The 27,652-nt window shown below is 36.1% G+C and overlaps 1 protein-coding gene across 1 annotated transcript; it reads left to right on the top strand.

Annotated features, from left to right (window-relative positions):
• The first annotated feature begins 279 nt into the window (after positions 1 to 279).
• On the top strand, positions 280 to 27,205 carry LOC128555047 (uncharacterized). The gene is made up of 6 exons (XM_053536405.1): positions 280 to 430; positions 13,441 to 13,563; positions 18,330 to 18,525; positions 20,357 to 20,479; positions 21,052 to 21,231; positions 23,864 to 27,205. Exons 1-6 carry the CDS (start codon positions 428 to 430, stop codon positions 24,088 to 24,090), a joined length of 852 nt encoding a protein of 283 aa, XP_053392380.1. The 5' UTR covers positions 280 to 427; the 3' UTR covers positions 24,091 to 27,205.
• Positions 27,206 to 27,652: the final 447 nt, after the last annotated feature.

Below are 27,652 nucleotides of genomic sequence, written 5' to 3'. Positions count from 1 at the left end.
TTTTTTTAGTGAAAACCATGCAGTTACTTATGCATATGTGATTTAAGAAATTATCTATTTAAATATAATCGAAGTAATCGAAGTAATTCAGTGTCCTTCAGGTGTATTATGGCTCAAAAACTGGACCGCAGAAATGTTTTCATGGACGCCAATGTTATGCCGTAAATGCGGACCGCAGAATTGATGCTGACGTGACGTCATATAGCTATTTTCTTTAGAAGCGTTCTTCACGCCGTAGTTTGTTCACTTTTCAAGTTGAAAAATTTCCATATAAAATCACAACTGAGAGAGGTTGGTTAAATTGTTTAAAAAGATAAATTTACACACATTTTTTTTGTCGTAAATATTGTCGTAATTATTTCAAAGTCACCATTTCCGGCATTCAAAATGGCGGCGTTCAAGACTGGCGGACCACATGTTATAGCCCATGGTATGGATGTATTTTCTATTTGTTTTCAGTATTTTTAAGTGAATTCACACACATAATACAGTTGATTAGGCAGTTCTGGGTCACTGCACTCTTAAAACTTACATGGCTAAGATAGATCTAATCAGTTAATTCTTGGCTTGAATATTTGCTTCCTTGAGGGAAATAACAACATACCAAAAATTAATAATATGAAATTAGGTGCTACCTATGACGCAGAAAGCCCGTTAAGTTAACCGTGTTATGGATTTGGTGGATAAAACGATAATATGAAATAAGGCAAAGCCTCAAAGCGAGCTCAAAGAAATCGGATTTATCTAAAAATACTATGCATCATTTATTTGTCAAAAAGAAACTATTCACTAGTCACAAGAATTCAGGAGAACCTATTCACTTGAAAAAGTCTACATTTAGTGTCACCATACCTATAACAGTGAATATCATACGTTGCAAAATTTATGGGAAGCCGGTGTCACGGTGACGTCATTACCGCGTTCCCGTTTCTTTCTGCTTATTAATGACATTTTTTCCATTTTCTGGCCGATGCTTGATCTTTTAAATGCAAATAATATTTTTTTCAAACAAATGGAAATCATTCTTTCATTATTGTTGAGTGATGACTAATTTTTAGCAATTGAATGAAGTTCTGTATTCACTCCGGAAAGAAGTACTTCCTGTGAGCACCAGTCCGCTAGGGTGCGCTTTTTTAAAACTTCCGACGAAACTTTTCAAATCCATCACCAAGTGTGAAAGTATACTTGCGTTACCGTAAAGCTCGATTCTCGAGCAGGCCCTTTGGGCCTGCTCTTCGAGCTCGCTATAATTGAATATTTCTGGATTTTGTGTAACCACAATGATAGCATACTCCGTTTGATTTAGTCGTTCATCAGTTGGTCATGGAAAGTAACGAACTCGTGCTACCAGTGTTTGTTTTTCCAGGAGGCTTCCCCGAGAGTAATTCACTTCAAGCGTTCATCGAAACTAATGCCTTTGTTTAAAATGTGGCTGCCACATTTTCCGTTATGAACATAAAATACATTAATTTCTTCTTAAATCCTGATAATTACTTTCTTCAACAGTTATCTACATCTACGGGGATACTCCCAACAATCAATTTCTGATCATAACTGGGAGGTCGGGGCAGTTGTTAAAAACATGTTGCCATGATACATGATATGCATGTGTTAAGAAAGGTTTGAATATTGCTGAATATACTAGAATGTTTTACTGAACCTATGCATTGGTCGTCGAGTGGGGGGTGGGGGGGAGTGTAACCGGAGAAGAGAAAACGTGTCAAACATGCATGTTCCGCGGCAGTGTGTAAACTAGTGATGGGCAAATCGGTTAGATTTGCCAACCGATTAATCGGCTTAATCGGACAAGCCAACCGATTCGATTAATCGGATATAATCGGTTACTCTAGTTGCATATCTACAAGTTCACCTCACAGTGTATGTTTTATGTCATTACTTAAGAAATGAACTTCACAGACATGAAATATCCTATTTCTATTGTATCCCTTCATAAACACAAGTAAGTTAACAGCATAAATATATTTGTGAAGATAGTAAACTTCAAATCAGGTACTCGTCTTAATTTCACCAATGACTTATCCAGTGATATTGTGTTATTAAATTGTTTGGAGCAAAAAAGTATTAATTAAAAAGTTTATTAATTCTTAGTTAACAACTGGAATGATTTCAGTCCCACAAAATAAAAAATTGAAAATACCTTTGCTAATATGCTTGCCTAAGTCTTACGGCATGCTATGCATACTGCCATACTTATGTCAAGAGTTTAAATTGATGGTTTTTTTCCCGGCTTAATTTTGTATAAGCCATATATCTTCCAAAATATGGGTGATCACAGAAGACCTCAGTTTCTGTCGAGACTTTGGAAAGCCATTTTTAGCTCGACTATTCAAAGAATAGTCTAGCTATTCTACTCACCCTGGTGTCGGCGTCGGCGTCAGCGTCACACCTTGGTTAAGTTTTTGCATGCAAGAACATACAGCTATCATTTAAAGGCATATAGCTTTGAAACGTATTTATTCTTTTTCTAGGTCAATTACCGACCTCACTGGGTCAAGTTCCATAACTCTAACATGTATTTTGAGCAAATTATGCCCCCTTTTGGACTTAGAAAATTCTGGTTAAAGTTATACATGCAAGTTACTATCTCCAAAACTAATGCAGATATTGAATTGAAACTTCACATGTGTCTTCGGGGTCGAAATTCAAGAAATCCAATTTAATTTACCTAACTCATAACAGTCTGAGGCCATTTTTTGAATATGATTAAGGTTAATTTCTTAGCGCGATACTGTAGGGATCGTAGTTGGGGCCTCTCAAGTTTATAGCCAACATTTTTTCCAAGTGTAAAACTCTAGTCAATAAATTCATTTTTTGAGAAATGTGAAAGACGGTGGAAGGGAAGGGAGAAAAGCAATATCGACATATGCTTTTCCATGCCTTCGAATTTTTTGTTCAAAATTTATGGAAAGCCAGTGTCACGGTGACGTCATTACCTGTTTGCGGCGTTCTTATGGCTTTATGCTTATTTATGACATTTTATCCCATTTTCTGGCCAATGCTTGATCTTTTAAAAGAAAATCATATTTTTTTCTACCAACTGGAAATCTTTCTTGCATTATTTTTGAGTGATGGATAATATTCAGCAATCAAATGAAGTTCTGTATTACTGCCAACAAAGCATTTCCTGTGAGCGCCTGTCCTCTAGGGACACGCACTTCGTAAAATAAAAGCAAAATTGAAATTATTTCCATAACAGAACTTTTTTAAAAATAAAGACACCTAATGAACATAGAGATTGTAACTCAAATAGATCTATAGAATAAAAAAAACAAAAACAATTTTCTCGACTTTGACGGAAGTAGAACAAAATGGCGGCGCCCAGACGAGAGGAAAATTTTTCAGCTACATCACTTTGCCCCATTCGGCACACCTTTGTTATATTCGCCTACACATTGCCGTAAGGCGAGCTGCGCGCTCGCAATTGCGCCCTCGCGGGCTATGCTCGCTATTATAACATGATCTGGGACAGGCCAAAATGATCCATAACTGACCTATGTGGTGATCCTATGTTGCTCCTGCAGTGTATTTATTTAATGGCATTTTCAAAACAAATGTGGTGAATTAATAAGCCCAATGATTTTCCTATCTCCCTGTGAACAAAATAGTGTTTGACCAATAAATTTTCCAAGCTCAGTAGCAAATATTACCCTTAGTGATCCAGAACAACTTAACCAACTGTACATGTTATCTAAAGGCGCTACAGGTTTATTGTTTTGTTTTTCACAAAAAAAAGTCATCTTTTTTTTTTAAGAAAAAATCTCTGTCCCTGCATCCTCGGCACTTAATTGAAGTTTTATCGATTAAATTCACATCTGTGCACACCAAAAGGCATGATATACACATCGAAACAAACTACAGCTCGTCGCTGTTCTGACAACACTATAAAAATTTATTTTAGAAACAGGACATGACGTAGTAAGAGGCCCGGAAAGGGGGCCTGAATTTGACATTTTGCATCGCAAGAGTAGATCTAGATAAATCCAGGACCTGATATATTTTGGTCATAAAAAAACCCATTTAAAATGTATCGCTGGTATTCTTTGAAAAGTTGCAAACAGGTTTTTATGCATATTTGAACCCGTTACTTCAGTGCATTTACTCATAAGGTCAGTGTAGTTAAATGGCATATTAGCACACAGGTGTATTTTCAGATGGGAAAAGAACAGTAAGTCATTGATCACTCCTTAATAAGTATACATATCACATTAAGTTTACCCGAGCATCATTGTTTCACTCGATGTTGGATGTCAATATGACACAATGTTTGAAAGCTCATACATCTAAGAAACCGGCATGTTTCAGATGGCTCGCTTCAAGGTCAAGGTCACACTTAGGGGTCAAAGGTCAGATATTAGCTATTTCGTGTCCGCTCTGTAACTCTTGAACCCCTGGAAGCATTTCAAAGACACTTGGTAGAAATGTTCACCACATCAAGACGATGTGCAGAGTGCATGTTTCAGATGGCTCGCTTCAAGGTCAAGGTCACACTTACAATGTAGGGGTCAAATGTCAGATATTAGCAACTTCGTGTCCGCTTTGTAACTCTTGATCATCTGGAAGGATTTCAAAGACACTTGGCAGAAATGTTCACTACATCAAGACGACGTGCAGAGCGCATGTTTTGGATCGCTGGCTTCAAGGTCAAGGTCACACTTAAGGGTCAAAGTTCACCGTTAGCAATTTTGTGTCTGCTCTGTAACTCTTAAATCCCTTGAAGCATTTAAAAGACACTTGGCAGAAATGTTCACCACATCAAGACGACGTGCAGAGTGCTTCAAGGTCAAGGTCACACTTAGGGGTCAAAGGTCAGATATTAGCAATTTCTTTTCTGCTCTGTAACTCTTGACAATCTAGAAGGATTTCAAAGACACTTGGTAGAAATGTTCACTACATCAAGACGACATGCGGAGCACATGTTTTTGATGGCTTGCTTCAAGGTCAAGGTCACATTTAAATACGTCATATGACTTTAACACTTGAAAGAAATATATCAACGAAAAAATCAACTATCAAAGATACCTTCGGGCATATATTGCTCCACATTGCGGTGCTCTTGTTATTAAATGAAAAGCTTTGATACCCTCAATAACAAGCAAACATTCACGAACTAAAAACTAAATTAAATCTATCTATCTTTTATATACTGTATATGCCCATATTATTGATAAAAAAAATTTTGGAAGCAACTTTCAATGAGAGAGCCGTCATATTGCGTGTTTACCCGTATAGAATGAAACTCTATTATTGATTGGATGCTTGATCTACTACTGACCAATCGTATACCGCATAACAAATAATAGAATTGTGCAGAAGCAATACGCGGCATGCTTTTTAAAAAATGCGGATCAAATCGAATTTTGACGTGTCTGTATCGAATCAAATCGGCGAAATTAAAATTGGGTTTCCGATGCATAGGATCGAATCGTTGCACCTCTAGCTGAATGAGGTGTAAAGTTCGACTCGTTGAGTTAATAAGCATTTTACATGTCAATTGAACATTTATAAAATGGAGGCAATCACGTGCTTCAATTCGGCGATAAGTTGCGACGGTCTAAATAGAAATGAATCTTAAAGTTTTTGGTATCATTATCTTTGCAGTCAGAATCAGAATTTTCTTGCATTTTTCACTTTTAACAGATAATTGAAAATGAAAAGAGATTTAAATTTAAGTCAAGAAAAAGTTATATAAAATGAAAGATAACTTTTTTTGGCTTTTATTATTATGTATAGCTTGGCCTCTCCTCCCCCCTGAAAAGCTGATTTAGAAAATCTGATTTTGACGTTCTGTTGACCTATGCAAAAATTATCACAATATCGAGACTTGCTGATAAAAGTTCAAAAGTTCCAAAAAGTATATTGATATCATTAGAATATATCAGAATATCATTTGCCGGTCATATTGATAGCCTTGCCAAGCACAAATCAAGGGCCAGGCTGAAAAGGTCCTCCCCCGAAGTTTTGGCTGAGAAATGACATATTCTCATGAAAGTTGAAAGTAATTATTATTATTGTTGAGCCTGCTTGCGGAAGTTAAGTTATAGTTGTCAAAATGTCTGTTCGGTGTATGTGTGTGCGCCCGGATTTGTTTGTCCGGGCCATAACTTTGACATGTATGGAGCAATCTCATTTATATTTGGCATGAGTGTTAACCTCAATGAGATGGAGTGTCATGTGCAAACCCCAGGTTCCTATCTCAAAGGTCAAGGTCACACTTGGAGGTCAAAGGTTAAATTTAAGAATGACTTTGTTCGGACCATAACTTTGACATGTATGGAGCAATCTCATTTATATTTGGCATGAGTGTTAACCTCACTGAGACAGAGTGTCATGCGCAAACCTCAAAGGTCAAGGTCACACTTGGAGGTCAAAGTTTAAATTCAAGAATGACTTTGTCCGGACAATATCTTTGACATGCATGGAGCAATCTCATTTATATTTGGTATGAATGTTAACTTCAGTGAGATGGAGTGTCATGGGCAAACCGCAGGTTCCTATCTCAAAGGTCAAGGTCACACTTTGAGGTCAAATGTTAAATTCAAGAATGACTTTATCCGCAGCATTTCTAGTTCATGCATGGAGGGATTTTGATGTAACTTGGCACAATTATTCACCATCATGAGTGTCATGTGCAAGAATCTAGAATTACTTCCCTTTCTTGTTACAATAAATAGCTTATATTGTAACTTTTTTATTAATGGTCGTAGGGAAAAATCAGCACCACTTTTCTGTAGTACAATATGCATGTTACATCCAATTTTGAGGTGTATTTTGACCTATCCCTACTGGTAAGGATTTTGGTGTGGACTTAGATTTTTTAAAGATTTACTTCCTTTTCTTGCTTTTAGAATTGGTAACAAAATCTGTATGCAGATACAGTTGCTGATGTAAATCAGTGTTAATGATTTAAATAGTAAGGTAAATGAACTGTTACCCTTTTAGACAGCTGACAGGCTCGACATGTTGCCCTTGGGCATCTAGTTATTATTATCAAATCTAGACCCAACATGCACAAAATGTTACTTTTTTGAACGGTATTTCAGAGGGAATTGCCTCCTGGACTCGCTGTAATAAGGGGAACTCCCTTCCCATAACTCAAATTTTAGATTTAATGCACCAGCTGTCTGCAGTGGAGGAGAGCATGTTAGTATATCATTCATAGTGGGGACAATGTTGTCTCCATTCAGTATCTCAGTCACTGAGGGGACATGCCTTTATTAGAGGAGAGCATTTCAGTATCTCAGTCAGAGTGGGGACAATGTTGTCCCCATTCAGTATCTCAGTCATTGAGGGGACATGCCTTTATTAGAGGAGAGCATGTCAGTATCTCAGTCATAGTGGGGACAATGTTGTCCCCATTCAGTATCTCAGTCACTGAGGGGACATGCCTTTATTAGAGGAGAGCATGTCAGTATCTCAGTCATAGTGGGGACAATGTAGTCCCCATTCAGTATCTCAGTCACTGAGGGTACAATACCGAATAATCACTTCGAAAAGTACCGGTATATACCGTTTCGTAAAAGAACCGGTTCCTATTTCGGTATTTCCATAAAAGTAAAAACAAAATTCTTACAAAATCTGCGGCAAAATAAAGCAGAAAGTTAAGCAAATAGCGTAATAACACGATCGACATTGTTTACTGTGATACCGCTCCGAGTAACCTCCCTTGACATAGAGAGCTAACCGTGCGAATAGTTTCGTATGCTAAATATTACCTGAAATACTTCTTTTCCCGTCGTTTTAAACAACGTAAACCAATACTTCATTTCAAAATATACGACACTATTTTTCTTTGTAGTATTCTTTTAAAACTAATGAAAAAAATTATGTAAATAAAAAGTTACGAGACTAAGCTGTAACCTACGTAAACAAATAATCGGTTTTCGCGAACCATTAGAAATAATGTTATTGTTGGAATGTTGGTTGTTTCAAGTGTTTTGAAGGTTATTGTTCAATTTAAAATGTGTTGCAAAGTGTTTCACATTAAAAACATTACTAGTCAACCTAGTCGAAGATAATCATGAGTGAAAATGAGTCTGACTTGTTAGAGGGGTAATCTGAAAGCTAATAAGTGTTCAGTTTAACAGTCTAGACAGCACTGAGCTTTAAAAGCATTACTACAGTGAGTGTATTCATAGATTTAAATTGCATAGTGAGCGAGGTATCTACACTAGATTTTTATTTTGGAAAACTAGTCTGCAAGATATGTTTATATTTTACTCTTTCATAACCTAATAATACAACATTTCATTAACAGACTTAAAATGTTTATTTATCACAGCAAATTTTCATGTATATCTACTTACATAGGTGTATAGAATACTAAGCAAATCACTGCTTATGTGATGTACTACAAAGCATGGTATCGGTATTGTTAAAAAGACCGTATCGTTTTGTTGGTATCGGTATCGGTATTGGACCGCTTCGTCCTTAACGATATCCAACCCTAGAGGGGACATGCCTTTATTAGAGGAGAGCATGTCAGTATCTCAGTCATAGTGGGGACAATGTTGTCCCCATTCAGTATCTCAGTCATTGAGGGGACATGCCTTTATTAGAGGAGAGCATGTCAGTATCTCAGTCATAGTGGGGACAATGTTGTCCCCATTCAGTATCTCAGTCACTGAGGGGACATGCCTTTATTAGAGGAGAGCATGTCAGTATCTCAGTCATAGTGGGGACAATGTTGTCCCCATTCAGTATCTCAGTCACATTGGGGACATGTCACTTATGAGTGAATATGCCCAGTTTAAATTATCAATAGAACAGGAAATGATGTCATATATATATTAAAAATGCTGTATTCAACATGGAGGCCTCACTAGCCAGTGTTATTTGTTTTGCAATACTTCTTTTTCTTACATTTTTAATAGTCATTGAAATATATTTCTTGTATAAATTAATTGAAAGATTCTTGAGGATATGGGACAGATTTTATGGTTATGAATGGCTATATGGCAGCAATTAGGTATTTTCCATTTTGCTTTATTGCAAATATTCAGCACCTTATTATGGAAAAATATTGAAATTACATGTAATATAACTGGTTATTTAATAACAAGGTTAGGCTACATTTGTATAGTTACTGTAGTTGTTTGATATAAGGCCTGATGCACAGTAAATTGTCCGAAAAGAGAAAAAAAAAGTATTATATTTTTTTTAATTTTTTTTTAAAGTGACTGTTATGCTTCACAGTCCCGTGTAAAGGTTTTATTATACATGTAGATATGTTGATAAAAAATGTTAATAAATTATATTAGTATCATTATCTGCGGCCCAACCCAAGCAGCCGCATATATTGGAATGCAGTACGAGCTGTTTTACCTTCTATAACAGGGGCCTGTAAAAGGCCTCTTCACAATCCAAAAATTGTACATTTTTTCACAAAATTGAGGAAAAAAATTCACAATTCCACAAGATTTCACACATTGCCATACTGTGATTTCTGATTTCTGTTCCATGTTTTACTTTATAAATCCAAGAGTAATTGAATAAATGTAGACATTTTAAATCATTGATGTAATATTTAAAGCCCTCTTTCCTTTATTATTTTTGTTTGTCTAATACTTTTTAATTCATGCGATACTTTTTCACAATTGGCCTGGTAAACCGCGCTATTTTTCACAAATTGACCAGGCCCAGGCCACTTCACAATTCTGGCTAAAAAAAGCCCTGCAGTAAGTTGTAAAGCGATATTCTCACATCACATGACATAGCATCAATATATAGAACGGCTAATCATTCTTTATGAAAAGCCGTTTTAGAAATAAATTGATTGTTTGATAGATAATTTTCAGGCAACAAGTTATGCATAATATAATTTTTAAAAAGTAGGTTTCGGTTCTGCTTAATATTATCAGGGGTGTAGCTAGCTCTCTTTGGATGTGGATTTAAAGCCAAATTTTATGGGGGTCCGGGAACATGCTCCCTCGAAAATTTTGAAAAACAATGGTACGTGCATTCTGATCGCTCTGAGGTGCTAATTTTAAGACTGAAAATCAACAGCTTAAGGGACAATTTTCAACAAACGTACTTTTTTGTCGGTAGATTTTATGAGAACAAGCTGAATTACCAAACAGATATTAAGACATAGACTATGTCCATAATAGGGTTTTTATTATTTTGCTTTTTACCTCTTTCTCAGAAAAAGATCGATAATGATTATAGCATACATTCTTCGAGTTCAAGTGATAATTGTAAAAGTCGTTGTGCTCTCTGAAACTACGGTTAGGAAATCTTCCCGGTATTGGCTGAAATGTTGTTGAACACTAACGTTTGACTGTCTAAGAGAAGACTAATTTTCTGTCCTTTTTTGCGGTGAACTGTACAATTACACTTTTACAGGCTTTCAAGTGGCCCTAAAATTCCTAAAAAAATCCTATTTTTTTTAGGCCTCCCTAAAATCCCCAAAAAAACACTCAGAAAGGGCCAAATTCCTAAAAAAGCCCTTATTTGTTTAGATTATCCCTAATTTTTTGTAATTTCTACTAACTTAATTTTTTTTTGACGCCCAAGTTATGCATATATAATGATTCAATTAATTTATTGAAGTTAATATTCTTTAAGATTCATTAAGACATTTACAGAGGATGCTTCTATCGGTTTCCATGAGTTCCTACTTCATGAAACATAGATATACTTCATTGAGTGATCAGGCCCGCCCCCAAGTTGGCCCCCCAGAAGTGACCTATAATCATCAAAGTTGCACCAAACTATATTGGCAAAGAAATAATATTTCCTCAAAATTTATGCCCAAAAATGCACCAGAGGCCACTATTTCATACCTTCATTAAAAAAATTTCCAGGGGGAGAACCTGACGCCCTCAAATTATAAGAAATTACCCCTCCAGATCCTCAGAATTTAGATAAAAAATGCACCAGAGGCCACCATTTCATATCTGTATTTCAAAATTTTCCAGTGGGAGAGTCCCCTCACCTCCCTAAAATTACAGGGATACCCCCTCCCACACATCAAAATTTAGACCAAAAAATGCACTACAATCCAGCATTTCATACCTGTATTTCAAAATTTTCAAGGGGGACCCCCCCCCACCCTTCTCAACTGAGAGGAGTACCCCTCCAGTACCTCACATTTAGACAAAAAATTGCACCAGTGTCCACCATTTCATACCTGTATATCAAAAACTTTCATGGAGGAACCCCAATTTTCCCAACACGGACAGAGGCCCCCCTCCCGTATCTACCCCCTCTCAGCTCTATGCGCTGCACCAGTGATGCATTTTTTCTAAACTGGTGCTCCCCTCATTCAAATATTTCTAGATCCGGGCGTGGTGATGATGAAAAGCAACAATATATATGGTCAAAAGGCAGGCTCGACATGTTGCCTGTGGGCATCTAGTCCTAATTTAGCCCTTATTTTTGGCAAAAATAGCCTTAATTTTTAGCAAAAATAGCCCTAATTTTTTGCCAAATAGTGCTTGAAAGTCTGTACCCCCTCTCAGCGCTATGCACTGCACCGGTGATGCATTTTTTCTAAACTGGTGCTCCCCTCATTCAAATATTTCTGGATCTGGGCATGGTGATGATGAAAAGCAACAATATATATGGTCAAAAGGCAGGCTCCACATGTTGCCTGTGGGCATCTAGTCCTAATTTAGCCCTTATTTTTGGCAAAAATAGCCCTAATTTTAGCCCTAATTTTTTGCCAAATAGTGCTTGAAAGCCTGCTTTTATTATCAATGTCTGTGACCATGCAGGCTCCAGCCAAACATTCATCTCATTTCTTCACCCATCTTATTACACTGAACTGCCTCTGGGCCGAAGCTGTTGAGACTGGCATAGTGATGTGTACAACTAGACATGTAAAATGTCTGGCACAGGAAAGATATCACAGGTTTAATTGACTCATCCTTTAAATGGCATCAGTTAGATCCTCTTCATTTGCTCTTGTCAGGTATCTATAGGCTTATCTTTTATCTTGTCATATTGGACAGTAAACTGTCAATCCTACTCTGTGACAGTGTCTACAAGGTCCTTGAATTTGTGAATATTTTTAGATTATTAATTGAAGACCATTATGCGCTTCCGCAGAAACATTTTTAGTAACTTTTTACAGCAAATTGATTCGTTCAGGCTCCCAGGAAAACAAATCTAAGTTTGAATTTTCAAGGTCAAGTAACAGAAATAATGGAACATGTTAATTGAAACTTACCTTACAAGTGTATAATAATGTGAGCAAAAATGCTGGCTATAGCAAAAGCTGTTGACATTCACTGCTGTACAGACGAATTTGTTAACGTCACTAAGACTACAACAACTACGGTAGTTTGTTTAGCGCAATGTGTATATTTACATTGTTTGACTTAAGCAGAAACTTGATTCTTGATTTCTGAGTAACAGGAATGGACATATAATGTGTGCAAAATTACTGGTTGTAGACAAACAAAATAGCAAAAGCTGTTAACACTAACTGCTGTACAAGTCACTAAGACTCCAACAACAACTACAGTAGTTTGTTAGTGTTAGATTTTCTATATTTACATTGTTTGATTTAAACAGAAAATTCTAGCGTAGATCTACTCAAGTTTGATTTCTGAGCAGTTTTACAGCTTTGTCCCCTGCCATTTTCAATTAAAAAAGGGGAGACCTAGAAATGGGCTGCGTCCTTCCGTCACACTTTGAGTGCGGCCAATAACTGCCATCCATTAAGGGATTTTAAAATAACAAAAATGTTCACCATTATGAAACAACTTGTCATGCTCAAGACCCAGACCCCTAGTTCTGAGGTCAAGGTTTGCCTTAATGAGATGATGTGTAATGTGCAAGACCCCAGATCACTAGCTCCAAGATTAAGGTCACGCTTAGAGGTAAAGGTTAACAAGGGGTAGTAAAAAAAAATACCATAAAATCCGTATGTACACACAGCAGCCTGAATACAGGTGCAAGTACTATGTATAAAGAAATTAACTGCGACAGTTTAATGGTATCATACATTTCATTTGTTTTTTAATCACCTCCCTTTATTTTGATAAAATATTTCATTTTGTCTTTATTCATTTTTTCCTGAATGGTGTGAAAATAAAATTAAGATATATCTTTAAAGTACAGATATTAGCATTTGAAAACATTCACAGCTGTAGTTTTCCAGACATTTTTAAACCTCATAATGTTGTCATAAATGATGTGCTATATAGATTTAGTTAAGACTTGACTTACATTGTTAGTATGTTGTCCTAATACAAATGCAGTAAAGAAGATGTTGTACTGGCCTGAGGTATGTGTTGTGAAAACTGTCCATAGGCGGGGGATGTTGGTAACTCTGTTACAAATTCTTGTTTAAGGTGAGAATGCAGACTAGATTTTAAGACAGATGAAAAGACACACAACCATGTTAAGATATGTATGTAGTAAATGAACTTTTTAAAATATTTCTGAACTGGAAAATATTTCAAAATTTTACAGGGTGATTTTAACTTCAAGAGAGGAAGTGTGTGCATCCGACATACAGCAAATGCAGCTTGTCTTCAGTATCCAGAAAGAGTAACTACTACAAAATTACGAAAGTACCTGGCTACAGTCTCACAGGTAAAAAACTGCGTTATGTTATTACTTGTGTATTAAAAGCACTTCTTTAACCCCCAAAATTCACCTAGAATGTGCAGTACATAATTTATACAGGTGTAGACGTTTTGTAAGAAAGAATGAAATCATTCCTCCATTCTGCCTAAGACGAACTACTCTTACAAGGTCTGTTAAAGGATGGCTAGCTTTCTGTATCATTATCATTTCACAAAGATAACAGAGGTAATAAGATACAATTAAAAAATCCTATGAACTATGAAAAATTGTAAAAAAGCTATTCTATAAATAAAGATAATATTTTGTGACATGCATCGTTTTCGGATACAGTATAAATGTGTACTACCACTTAAAAAAACTGGCTGCTTTTTAGCTCACATGTCACAAAGTGACAGTGTGAGCTTTTGTGATCGCGCAGCGTCCGTCTGTAAACTTTTGCTTGTGACCACTCTAGAGGTCACATTTTTCATGGGATCTTTATGAAAGTTGGTCAGAATGTTCATCTTAATGATATCTAGGTCAAGTTTGAAACTGGGTCACGTGTGGTCCAAAACTAGGTCAGTAGGTCTAAAAATAGAAAAAACCTTGTGACCTCTCTAGAGGCCATACTTTTGAATGGATCTTCATGAAAGTTAGTCAGAATGTTCATCTTGATGATATCTAGGTCAAGTTCGAAACTGGGTCACGTGCCATCAAAAACTAGGTCAGTAGGTTAAATAATAAAAAACCTTGTGACCTCTCTAGAGGCCATATTTTTCATGGGATCTGTATGAAAGTTGGTCTGAATGTTCATCTTGATGATATCTAGGTCAAGTTTGAAACTGGGTCACGTGCGGTCTAAAACTAGGTCAGTAGGTCTAAAAATAGAAAAACCTTGTGACCTCTCTAGGGGCCATACTTTTCAATGGATCTTCATGAAAGTTAGTCAGAGTGTTCACCTTGATGATATCTAGGTCAAGTTCGAAACTGGGTCATGTGCCAAGAAAAACTAGGTCATTAGGTCAAATAATAAAAAGACCTTGTTACCTCTCTAGAGGCCATATTTTTCATCTGATCTATATGAAAGTTGGTCTGTATGTTCATCTTGATGATATCTAGGTCAGGTTCGAAACTGGGTCAACTGCGATCAAAGACTAGGTCAGTAGGTCTAAAAATAGAAAAACATTGTGACCTCTCTAGAGGCCATACTTCTGAATGGATCTTCATGAAACTTGGTCTGAATGTTCACCTTGATTATATCTAGGTCAAGTTCGAAACTGGGTCACGTGCGGTCAAAAACAAGGTCAGTAGGTATAAAATTGAAAAACCTTGTGACCTCTCTAGAGGTCATATTTTTCATGAGATCTTCATGAAAATTGGTGAGAATGTTCACCTTGATGATGATATCTAGGTCAAGTTCAAAACTGGGTCACCTGCCTTCAAAAACTAGGTCATTAGGTCAAATAATCGAAAAACCTTGTGACCTCTCTAGAGGCCATATTTTTCCATGGATCTTCATGAAAATTGGTCAGAGTTTTTATTTTGATGATATCTTGGTCAGGTTCAAAACTGGGTCACATGAGCTCAAAAACTAGGTCACTATGTCAAATAATAGAAATAACGACGTCATACTCAGTTCAAAACTGGGTCATGTGAGGACAGGTGAGCGATTCAGGACTATCATGGTCCTCTTGTTTTAACAGTCAGCTGTTACTGCATGACATTTGATTATGGATATACCGGTAGCTCTATATGGAAAATTAATTTATATATTTAGTAAAGTTAAATACATTTGATCAGGATTTTATACATTAGAAGAAGATATCTAAAGATAAAATATTTCACTGACAGAATGGCCACTGGATATCTTTAAACAACTATCTCCATTCATGAGCTGATTAAAAGAAATACAGAAATCTTGGTGTGGACTTTAGTACACTTTCTCTCATATTGTCCCCATTCATTGCAAGGACCTACTGTTGTCTCATTACATTGGAGAGAACAGTTCCTAGTATTTCTGGGGACAAGAGAAATATCCTCAAAGAACACGACTTGTGGGGTCATAGTAAAACATACTGTCTCTCAATTGTCCTCGAACCTTCCGAGGACCCACATTATCTCAATAAAGACAGAGAATCTTGCACAGCTTCTGGGGACATAAAGAGAATATATGTTAGTGACCCCACACCTTGTAGCACTTCTAAGTTATCTCCACAGAGAGAAACGCATGCACAGCTTCTGGGGACAGAAACAGACTGAGAATATTATCTCAGTGTCCCCACACCTTGTAGCACTGCTTAGTATCTCTATAGAGAGAAGCCCACACGGCTTCTGGGGACAGAAAGAGAATATGCCTTTAGTGTCCTCAGACCTTGTAGAACAGCCTTGTATCTCAGTAAATAGAAGAGAAAATCTTGTTTTTCTTCCTGGGACAAGCTATATATATAAAGGGTTGGTGTCCTTATTTACAGATTCCTATCTCCTACTTTGAAAGCCTATATTTCAACTTGTATTAAAATCAACAAGATGGATCCATGTGTTTGAAGTCAATCCGAAACAATCTAGGTCAGATGGTGACTTTCCAATTTGGACAGGCAACTAAATAAAACCACCCTCATCGATGTGGGTTTGAGCCTCACTTGGGGCATTGAATTCTTCATGTGAGGAAGCCATCCAGCTGACTTACAGATGGTTGGCGGTTCTACCCAGGTGCCCGCTTGTGATGAAATAATGCACGAAGGGGCACCTGGGGGTCTTCCTCCACCATCAAAGCTGGAATGTCGCCATATGACTTATAATTGTGTCGGTGCAACGTTAAACCCAACAAAATAAAATAAAATAAATAAAACCAACACCATTCTATTCAGTCTATGCCTCAAATCTGCAGCTGTAGTCTAGTGATCTGAATATTAACCACTGGAATATGGTAACAATTCAAACTTTATCAATAAACTACAATACTTTAGTAGTGATAATGACTTTTTCCATGTATGTCTATTATTTTGTTTTTTACTTGATTTCTAAATTGCTTTATTTGGTTCAATACAGGTTATGGTAATGCTAACATACACAAATTTGGCTGGTATTGTATATCAAGCTTCTTGTACGCAATGCAACTGTTAACAACGCTGGTGTTACATAGAAAAATGTGCAGCCAAACTGAGACTCTAACCCAGGCCTCAAATTAAAATGCTGTACAAACTGAACTACTGGCTCTTTGCATTTTTTCTCTTTAATTGTTCATGAAGTTTTATATGCATCTGTTTGTCAAAGTCTATCTCAAATTTCAGTGTGTACCTTAAAGCAGCATGCCTCCAGATCGTTCGACAACAAAAATAATTTTTCTTTTTTTAGGTATCTTGAAATAAATGCTATATTGATTAAGAAGGCTTTAAAATGTAAGCATGACCCATAATCATAATAGCTGAAATTAAACTTAACAACTTTTACTGAAATACTTATCACTAGTCATAATTCTTACAAATGAATTAAACTAAACGAAAGTAAAACATATCAAACAATGCTACCAAATTTATGCCCTCAAAATCTACTAGCATATAACTCTCACACAGAATTCGCCACAATGCCTTGAAATCTACTGTAATGCTAACTGATAGACAAACAAGAAATGTAAAACTTTCTCACAAGTTCTCAATGACATATAAACAGAGTTGTTTGAAAACCACACATGCCCCCAATAATTATAGGTTATTAGCTTTGTATCGGGAAATATGTATGAGTTCGTCAGCGAAAATATTGCGCGACTTTAGGAGCGCAATATTCTGCCGCTGAAGAACGAGTGCATATTTCCCGATGCAAAGATAATAACCTTTTTATTACATACGCATCTACACGTATTGATATAATGTAAATTTCATAATTCTGTTCAATAGCCTGAATAGGATTGACAATACTGAATGAAATAGAAAAAATAGTGCAACAACACGCACTGAATTACGTCACGCACCCGATATGAAATTCAGGCATCAGTGTATGGAAAAATATTGACGTTTCCAGTACCAGTGTAACTTAATGGGGAATAGAAACGAGTATGTAATAATGGCCTGTCTGAGGTAACTGGGTGGATTATTTTCAGCCTTAAGTTATGTTATGACCTTAGCGTTTGGCATACTGACCAAAAAGTTACAAATCCTCTACTTACAGATAATCTACTGTGAGTAAATAACTGGTCAAGTGGAAATTAGAAACTATATAAACATTTAACAGATACTCGTATTAATTTTTCATAGACTTCCATTATAAGAAATGACACTGTCATATATCCAAAAATTGAGAAATTACCAGTGTGATTCTCATAATAAGCCTTTCAGAGACATGAAGATATCAGTTAATTATCTAATTTTCTTGCAATTTCCTTCAAACAAACCTACCCCCTTAGTTGAATGGCATTTACACGCAAAATGCCCACTGACACCTACTGTTCTAAAGAGAGAATTAAAAAGTCAAGCACTCGTTGACGGGGGTCAGACACTTGTAAAATATTCCAGATCTCCCAGAATCATTGTATTGCTTGAATTTGACCCAAATTTTGTTACTGTAAACAGAACCTCTTTATCCAGTCAGCTTATGTTTCAATAACTTGCGGGTTCTCTACACCTTTTTCAGCCAATTCTAAGCTATGTTTTAATAGAAATGTCTGACCAAAATGGTCTGAAAAGTTTTTTTTTCCTTTTTACTAATATTGTCTCTGCATACAATACATGATATTGCAATAGCCTATTGGTTACTAAGTTTCTGCTACTTACGCTTGTGCTCACTTTTTACTTTTACAGATTTTCAATCTGTCCACAGCAGAGTTGTCTGAATTAGCAAGGCATATGGGTCACGAGCTTTCGGTACATAAAATTTTTTATAGACTACAGGATGATGTGATAGAACTTGCAAAGATAAGTCGATTATTGATCGCAGTGGAGGAGGGAAAAGCTGCTAGTTTTGCTGGTTGTACATTAGATGACATAAATATTGCAGGTAAACTAATTTGTTTTACCTAAATCAGCTTGAAAAGTCATTATGTCTCCCACCACACAGTGGTGTGGGAGACATATTGATTTACTCCAGTCTGTGTGTCTGTCTGTCTGTCTCCGCACTCTAAATCGAACATTTCTCATCCGATCTTCACCAAACTTCAACAAAATGTGTCTGCCAATAAGGGCTCGACCAAGTTCGATAACTAGCCAAATCGGCCTAGGCACTTCAGAATTATGGCCCTTGATTTACCCAAATCACTCAGATTTCTTGTGCAGTTTTACCCCTAAACCGGCGCCTATACTACTAGTATAGGCATCCTTTTGGTGTCAAGAAAGCGCATGCACATGTGGATTAAGTAAACAGTATATAAAGACTGACTTAGATGATTAGGCAGTTGTGGGAGACATGCGCTTTTCTCAAAAGCATCTATAGTTGCATTTTACTTTTGTGTTTGCTCTGTTGACCTATGGTGAATGTCATTGTACATGATGTGCATTGTGAGGCTGCATTTTTGTTCTCTCAGAATTAGACAATAGTAGACCAAAAAGGTTACCACTTTCTTGTACAAAGCATAACATGAAAACAGAGTTTGACGTAGATTGTAAATATTGGTGGGTGTTCACAATGTGAGTGCAGTGCATAAGAACCGTAACTCTGACTAGTTTCATTGAATTAAAAAATGTGTTTCTTCTTGTGCAGCCATTTTCTTTGTTATTTATAGCAAAGCTAATCCAACCAGATGTGTTAAATAATAATGTCAACAAACTACTGTAGATTATTCTGTCAGTGGACCAAAAAAGATATTGTGACAAAATACGTGTATTCCTAGAACATGCATATATCTAGAAGCATGCAGATTATGGCATATAATTTCCTTTTTATGCCCCCACCACTTTGGGGGGGGGGGGGGGGGGGCATATAGATTTGCTCTTGTCCTTCCGTCTGTCTGTCCGTCCGTCCGTCCTTCCGAAAATGTTGTGTCGCGCGTAGCTCTGAAAGTATTTGACGTAGAGTCACAAAACTTTACAGGAATGTTGGTCAGAATGTGTAGTTGTGCACCTGGGGTTTCGCGTCCGGATTCATTCAGTCGTGTAGAAGTTATGGCCCCTGACTTTGTAAAAATTGGTCATTTTAATGTTGTGTGGCGCCTAGCTCCAAAAGTATATGACCTAGAGTCACAAAACTTTACAGGCATGTTGGTCAGCATGTGTAGTTGTGCACCTGGGGTTTTGCATCCGGATTCATCCAGTCATGTAGGAGTTATGGCCCCTGACTTAGTAAAAAAATGGTCATTTTAATGTTGTGTCGCGCATAGCTCCAAAAGTATTTGACCTACAGTCACCAAAGTTTACAGGAATGTTGGTCAGCATGTGCAGTTGTGCACCTGGGGTTTTGCGTCCGGATTCATCCAGTCCTGTAGGAGTTATGGCCCCTGACTTAGTAAAAAATTGGTCATTTTAATGTTGTGTCGTGCGTAGCTCCAAAAGTATTTGACCTAGAGTCACCAAAGTTTACAGGAATGTTGGTCAGCATGTGCAGTTGTGCACCTGGGGTTTCGCATCCGGATTCATTCAGTATTGTAGGAGTTCTGGCCCCTAACCTGGGAAAAAATTATCATTTTTGGCCCCTGACCTGGGAAAAAATTGTCATTTTAATGTCATGTAGTGGGGGCATCTGTGTCCCATGGACACATTTCTAGTTTTACCCAGAGTGCTGCTTTAAACATAAAAAAAACATTAAATTAATTTCTCTCATCTAACTTTGTTAGCACCATACTGCCATTCTGTCACATTCACTGTGATGTTCGATCAGTATACAATTTGTTATTCAGACATTCCTGAGGAGGATGCTATTGATGAACCAGATGAGGATGATGAAACAGATGATGACAATATGCTGTCCAGTTATGATGTTGATGAAACTGTCTGTGATACTCCAAGTTCTGCATTAAACAGTAAATTCAATTTTGAAGTTTAAGTTTATTTTAGAGTTGAATATGTTTGAACTGGCTTCCCTATTCAAGATTAGTTTTATTGTCGAGCCCACTTGCGGTGAGCTCACCTTAGTCGCCACTTTTGGCGGTTCAGTGTATGTCCGGACCATAATTTTGACATGCATGGAGCAATCTTGTTTATATTTGGCATGAGTTTTAACCTCAGTGAGAAGAAGTGTCATGCACAGGAACCAGGTCTCTATGTCTAAGGTCAAGGTCACAGTTGGGAGGTTAAAGGTCAAATGTAAGCTATATACTGAATGGAGATATTCGATCGAAACTTGATATGGGCTATGTTTAAGATTCCGTAATGTACCCTAATTCTTATACCTTCTTCAATATACAACACAGTTTTCTTCCATTGACTTCGGCATTAATTACTGTATACAAACTTGTACCTTCAAATGAGAATAAACTTGGGATAATTTTAGGTCTTTATAGTCACAAAATGTGCCCCCAAAACAAATTTCCTTTTTTATTGTTAGTCCAGTACCTATTTCAGTTAACATGTAACTTCCTATTCAATATTTTAGGAGATCCGGATCAGCTTATCGGAAAGACTAACAGAACTGAAGAGGCGGAAAACAACCAAACTGAAGAGGCAGAAAACAATAGAGTTGAAGAGGCGGAAAACAACAGAGGTGAAGAGGCGGAAAACAATAGAGGTGAAGAGGTGGAAAAGAGCAGAACTGAAGAGGCGAGACGGACAAAATGTGAGTACAAACAAGTGTTCTTTATGCTCACAGACTTGTAGTGTGTCAGTCACACCTTTGTCCAGGGCATTTAAAACTAATGCTGAAACTCCACATACATGTAGTGATAGAAGGAATTTGGAGGAAGTGCAGGGTTGTTAGAACCCAGACTTTAGTTTGTGATTTTAGCTCACCTGTCACATAGTGATATGGTGAGCTTTTGTGATCACCTTTTGTCTGTCGTACGTCATCTGCCAGTCCACAATTTCTTGTTAACACTTTTAGAGGCCACATTTATGATTCTATCTTCATGAAACTGTGTTTAAATGTTTGTTTTGATGATCCCTTGGACAAGTTCAAAACTCGGTCATTTTAGGTCAGAAACTAGGTCACCAGGTGAAATCAGAGAAAAACCTTGTTAACACTCTGGAGGTCACATAAATGACTTATCTTCATGAAACTTTTTCAGAGCATTAATATTGATGATCTCTAGGTCAAGTTCGAATCTGGGTCATGTGGGGTCAAAAACTAAGTCACACGGTCAAATCAAAGAAAAAGCTTGTTAACACACTAGAGGTCACTTATATGATGTATCTTCATGCAACTTGGTCAGAAAATTTGATTAGTTAGTTTTTCGAACAGTTTGAAACTGAGTTATATGGGATCAAAATCTCTGTCACCAGGAAGAATCAAAGAAAAGGCTTGTTAACACTCTAGAGACTACATTTATGACTCTCTTCATAACACTTGGCACATTAATATTGATGATTTATAGGTCAAGGTTGAATCTTGGTCATGTGAAGTAAAAAACTAGGTCACCAGGTCAGATCAAAGGAAAAACTGGTCAACACTCTAGAGGTCACATTTATGACTATCTTCATGAAAAATTTGTCAGAACATTAATATTGATGATCTTTAGGTCAAGTTTGAATCTGGGTCATGTAGGGTAAAAAAGTCAAATCAAAGGAAAAGCTTGTTAACACTAGACACATTTATGACTGTATCTTTATAAAATGTTGATATTTGATGAAGTTCTAACCTAGGTCAGGTGGGGTAAAATTCTAGGTCACCAGGTCAAATCAAAGGAAAATCTTGTTAACACACTAGTTAAGGTTTTAGCAAAGAAGTTTGTTCAAACAGCTACATAATTCAGGTGAGCTATGTAGGGCCATCATAGCCATCTTTTCATTGGGTTCAAATAAAAAACTCCTACAAGTCTTCTATAGTAACTTGTGTGCTGTTACCCTTAGCCTGCTGTGGGCGAATTTAACAGCCTTTGCAAACAGTTTGGAACCAGACCAGACGCCGCTTAATTCGGCATCTGGTCATGTTCCAAGCTGCTACTCTTACAATATTTCTTCCAATTTTGGAGCAAAGTGGATGAACTTTACAAATTTAGCAGACAACATTTGCAGCAGACGACGATGTAAGAATGCTAAATGTTAACTTACTGTTAGTTTGTACAGTTTATTATTTGAAAGAATTGCCATAATTGTGCCCCCATTCCAATTTGATATTATTTTACCATTGCAGGACTGGTGCAGTCAATGTTATTTGTAGATCTGTCTGAATATTGATAACTTATACACCTAGTTCTGAAACTTTGACCTGGACCCATGTGACTTTATTAGGAAAATTAGATTGCATGTAAAGTTACATATCCAAATTATTTTAGCTCACCTATAACTTTGTGACAAGGTGAGCTTTTGTGATCACAAGTCGTCTGCAAACATCTCCTCATAAACTGCTGGGTCAATTTCAACCAAACTTCAAAGGAATGTTTCTTGGGTGAAGCTCTACCAAATTTGTTCAAAATATTTCATTCCATGCAGAACTTTGGTTGCTATGGTAACTGAAATGAAAAACTTCAAAAATCCTCTCCTCCAAAATCACAAGGCCAAGAGCTTAGATATTTGGAATATGTTATCATGTAGTGGAGCTCTACCAATGTTGTTCAAATTATTGCCCCAGGTTCAAAATTGGCCCCGGCCCAGGGGTCATACCGATCTGCATAATGCCCTGCTGCACATGCAACTTCCGTTAGTATTGCCATATACAGTTTTGCATACCATTGTCACCGGTTGACCTTGATGATCTTAACCATGACTGTTTGGTTTACTTTCTTAACCATTGAATCCTCAACTCCCTCGTCCAAATTGTTTCTGTCAACCTCACCCTGATCATCCTATGTGTGACATTATCATTTTGAGGTTTAGATATTTATTACAGCAGTAAAAAGAGACTTTCTTATATTCCATTCCTCTTGCCTCCCCATTCATTCTTAAAGCATATGCTCTCAGTTGAGTGATTTTAGTGGCCATGGCCTCTTGTTTTATAAACGATATCAATAGGCGTTCAACAACACGGCAAGGAGTTTTGAATAGAGATGCTTATTGAACATTCTGTTCACTGCAGAAACATGTAAACAAAGGAAATGTTCTTTTTCCCGTCCATCATATTTAAATACTCCAGTCAGTGTTAAATCAAGTTGAACATTATTATGAAGAAAGTGGATAACTAGATCTAGGAGTGGTTACTTATCTAGATGTATGTGTTTTGTATAATTTTGTCCTGGATCTGATAGGAAATGATTTCCACAGTAATGTTTCTGAAAATCAGTATTGCATTTCTCTTTCTTTTTCTTTTTCAAAAGGTCAACGGAAGACCTGGACTGGAGAGGAAAAAAATGCCTTAACAGAACTGGTAACCAAATTATATGCTGACAGGAAGCCTCCCAGGAAAAGTGAGATTTTGAAGTGTCAAATACAGCATCCAGTTCTAAAAAACCTGAACTGGTTAAATATTAAATATCAAGTCTGGGCACTTGCCCAAAAAAAAAGTTCTGCAGAGAAGAAAGTGATTCAGGAACTTTTTCCTTGACTGTGCTGGTGCTATATAATACCATGTAGTCCAAATCATATGCTGACAGGTTGCCTCCTAGGAAAAGTGAAATTTTTGAAGTGTCATATCAAGAAAAAATATTCTGCTGAGAAGAAAGTGGTTCAGGAACTTTTTCCTTGACTGTGCTGGTGCTATAATATACCATGTAGTCCAAATCATATGCTGACAGGTTGCCTCCTAGGAAAAGTGAAATTTTTGAAGTGTCATATCAAGAAAAAATATTCTGCTGAGAAGAAAGTGGTTCAGGAATTTTATCATTGACTGTGCTCAGTGCTATAACATTTGAACATGTCTAAAATATGGCAAAATTGACTTTTATTGATTTCAGTAATGTTCAGTGTTTTGAACCAAAAAAAAAAATGTTTCAAAAACATTTTGGTAAAAACAATATGTCTGTTTTTCAGTTGCCATTAAATAAAAATTCTTAATTGATTAGGTCATGTAAAGGTAGATAAGGCTTATGTGAACCTTGTCCTTTCCTGCATAATAGATTAATTTGATTGCTACAGTATTATATTGATAAATCTGAATTTTTTGTTTATATTTTGCCATTTGAATGACTTCTGCTAATTTTAATTGCAAAAAAAGGCTGTCTCCCAAAATTTTGTAGCATTGGTTTTTATCAGGAAAGTAGTTTTCTTTTCATGCTTATCTGTCACAAATTTTGGACATTGGAAAGTTTGTTCCTTAAAACTGAGGTTTTATGTATCCTCAAAAACAGTTTGTTTTATGGACACCCAATTTTTGTTGTTGGGTCATGCTTGTCAAAATTCTTTTAATTTGAGATATTTGAAAAAAAAAAGATTCATGTGAGATGATCAAAGTAAGACATTGGAAAGGGGTCATTTCAACCATTTTTTTCTACGTATATAACTGCTTTGGAACCAAAAAAGGTGTTACTTTTTTCATATTTGAATTTTCACTATATCAGGGTTCACCTTAAATTTTTCTGTATTATGGAAATGTCTTTATTTATAGCCAGCCTGAGCAATGAAACATGTTTCAGATGTGAAACGATGTATGGTATTGCAGTTAAACTCACCAGGTTGGGACGATATTAATCAATGATAGTTCTATTGTTGCTGTTTGTATACTTTTAAAATGAAGGGGATTTTGTTCAAGCATCTCTGGTAATTCCTTCAAAATGACTTGAAAGTTTAGAATTCCTTATTTACTTCCTCATACGGTTTTTCCACCATAATTAAAAATAAATCATCATCTATTCTTTAAATTAAACAAATAAGTAGTTATTTATCCCCTGCACATTCCCAGCAAGATACAGCTGAAAAGTTCTTATTTGTATTGTGCAGAAGGCTTTGAGTTTTTTTATTTTGTATGTATGTTATATGAACTAATGTGCAGTTTTGAATGTATATTTGCATAAGTAAGCAACTGTCAATGATATGCTGAAGTGTCCCAGAAATGTCGGCCTCCAGGCAGTGTATTGTTTAATCAGTTGTGTCAGATTTACAGTTGTATATGTTGATTGTCTTACTACTTCCCTGTTTTTAGGTTTTTTGATAACTTTCTGATTTCTTAGAGAATATATTAATAGTTGTTCGTTCTTTTTTCTTTTATTTATGTATTTGATTTTGTTTAATGCCTTATGGAAAGTTTCCAGTACAGAGAATTGGTTGTTTTGTTTTACAAATTTTGTTTATTTTTGTATTTAAAGGAGAGAATATCCACCAATCTAGCCTATTCTCAAACAGAGTAGAGATTACTTTTTATCTTTTTGAAAGCCAGCACATCAGTGAAACCTGTCAAGGTTATGCAGTACAGCTTTGTGTTAAAATATTTTGTGGTACATCAGGCACAATCGGAGAGTAATGTCATACAGTACTATGTATACACATATAAACATTAAGCCCTTAATAATTGTAAACATTTGTTGTTTCAAAGAAATACAAAAACAGTGCTATAAATGTTATAACTAATCGAGATATTGAAAAACAAATGTAAAACATCATCAGTATTATCTTTTATGTAGCATGTTGCAATGTTGTTACGTCACCTAAGTTGAGATACCATTTTTGTAAGAAAATATGTAAAACCAGGTTTTTCTATTTTAGTTTTATCAGGCATAAGTAAAAGAACTGTATATGATGTTTTTGTTTGTTTTAGCTCGACTTCTTGAAGAAAAATTAGAGCTATTGTACTCGCCCCGGTGTCGCCGTTAGTTAAAGTTTTTCATAAAGTCAAATATCTCTGTTAGCTATTGACTTGAAACTTAAAATAATTATTTACTATCAAAGTCTACACCAGGAGAAACAATCCCCATAACTCTGATTTGAATTTTGACAGAATTATGCCCCTTTTTAACTTGGGATTTTTGGTTAAAGTTTTTGATAAAATCAAATATCTCTGTTACTGTTAAAGCTATTGACTTGAAACTTTAAATACTTATTTACCATCAAAGTCTACACCAGGAGAAACAATCCCCATAACTCTGATTGAGTTTTGACAGAATTATGCCCCTTTTTAACTTAGAAATTTTTGTTAAAATTTTTAATAGTCAAATATCTGTTACTATCAAAGCTTTTGACTTGAAATTTAAAATACTTATTTACCATCAAAGTCTACACCCGAAGAAACAATCCCCATAACTCTGATTCGAATTTTGACAGAGTTATGTCCCTTTTTAACTTAGAATTTTTTGTTAAAATTTTTAATAAAGTCAAATATCTCTGTTACTATTAAAGCTTTTGAGTTGAAACTCAAAATAGTTATTGACTATCAAAGTCTACACCAGGAGACACAATTCCCACAACTCTGGTTTGAATTTTGACAGAGTTATGTCTCTTTTTAACTTGGATTTTTTTTTACTGGCAAAGCTCTAATTCAGAGTCAAGCACTGAGAAAAGTCGAGTGCGCTGTCTTACGGACAGCTCTTGTTTTAGTACCAGTTAAATATTTGCAGATTGGAGGAATGTGTATTGTAATTGCTACATTTATGTAATTAGATATAACATATAATTGGGCAATAACAACAACACAAGAGTCTGCTTTATCGTTATTTGTACAATTCTGAAGATATTTTTTATGTTTCATTATTTTTTTCTGTAGCAATAACCTAATAAAACATATAAGCATCTGATGCCTTTAAAGCTTTCATAGAATCAACATTAATTACACAAAATTCATTTTGAAACTATTTCTGAAAGGTCAGAAGTCAAATTTTTAATACCTTATTTTCATGAAACTTTGTCAGTGTTAATCTTGATGAGCTCTAGGCCAAGTTTGAATCTGGGTCATGTGGGGTCAAAAACAAGATGAAATCAAACAGAAGGGTTGTTAACAATTATGACCTTACTTTCATGAAACTTGGACAGAGGTTAATCTCTGGGTCATGTGAGGTCAAAAACTAGGTCACTTGGTCAAATAAAAGAAAAAGCTTGTTGACACTCTAGATGTCATATTTATGGCTATATCTTCATGAAATTTGATCAGAATGTTAATCTTGATGATTTTTATGTCAAGATAAAATGTGGTTCGTTTTTTCTCAAAAACTAGGTCAACAGGTCATCTCAAAGGAAAAGCT

This window comes from Mercenaria mercenaria, unplaced genomic scaffold, assembly GCF_021730395.1.
Source record: "Mercenaria mercenaria strain notata unplaced genomic scaffold, MADL_Memer_1 contig_974, whole genome shotgun sequence".
In the NCBI taxonomy this organism is placed as follows: domain Eukaryota; kingdom Metazoa; phylum Mollusca; class Bivalvia; order Venerida; family Veneridae; genus Mercenaria; species Mercenaria mercenaria.
This window is presented reverse-complemented; position numbering and strand designations above follow the sequence as displayed.

Excerpts from the sequence above, each read along its gene's own strand:
- LOC128555047 (XM_053536405.1), top strand. Across the intron at positions 13,564-18,329 it reads ACCTGGCTACAGTCTCACAG|ATTTTCAATCTGTCCACAGC; the intron begins GTAAAAAACTGC and ends TTACTTTTACAG. Across the intron at positions 21,232-23,863 it reads AGAGGCGAGACGGACAAAAT|GTCAACGGAAGACCTGGACT; the intron begins GTGAGTACAAAC and ends CTTTTTCAAAAG.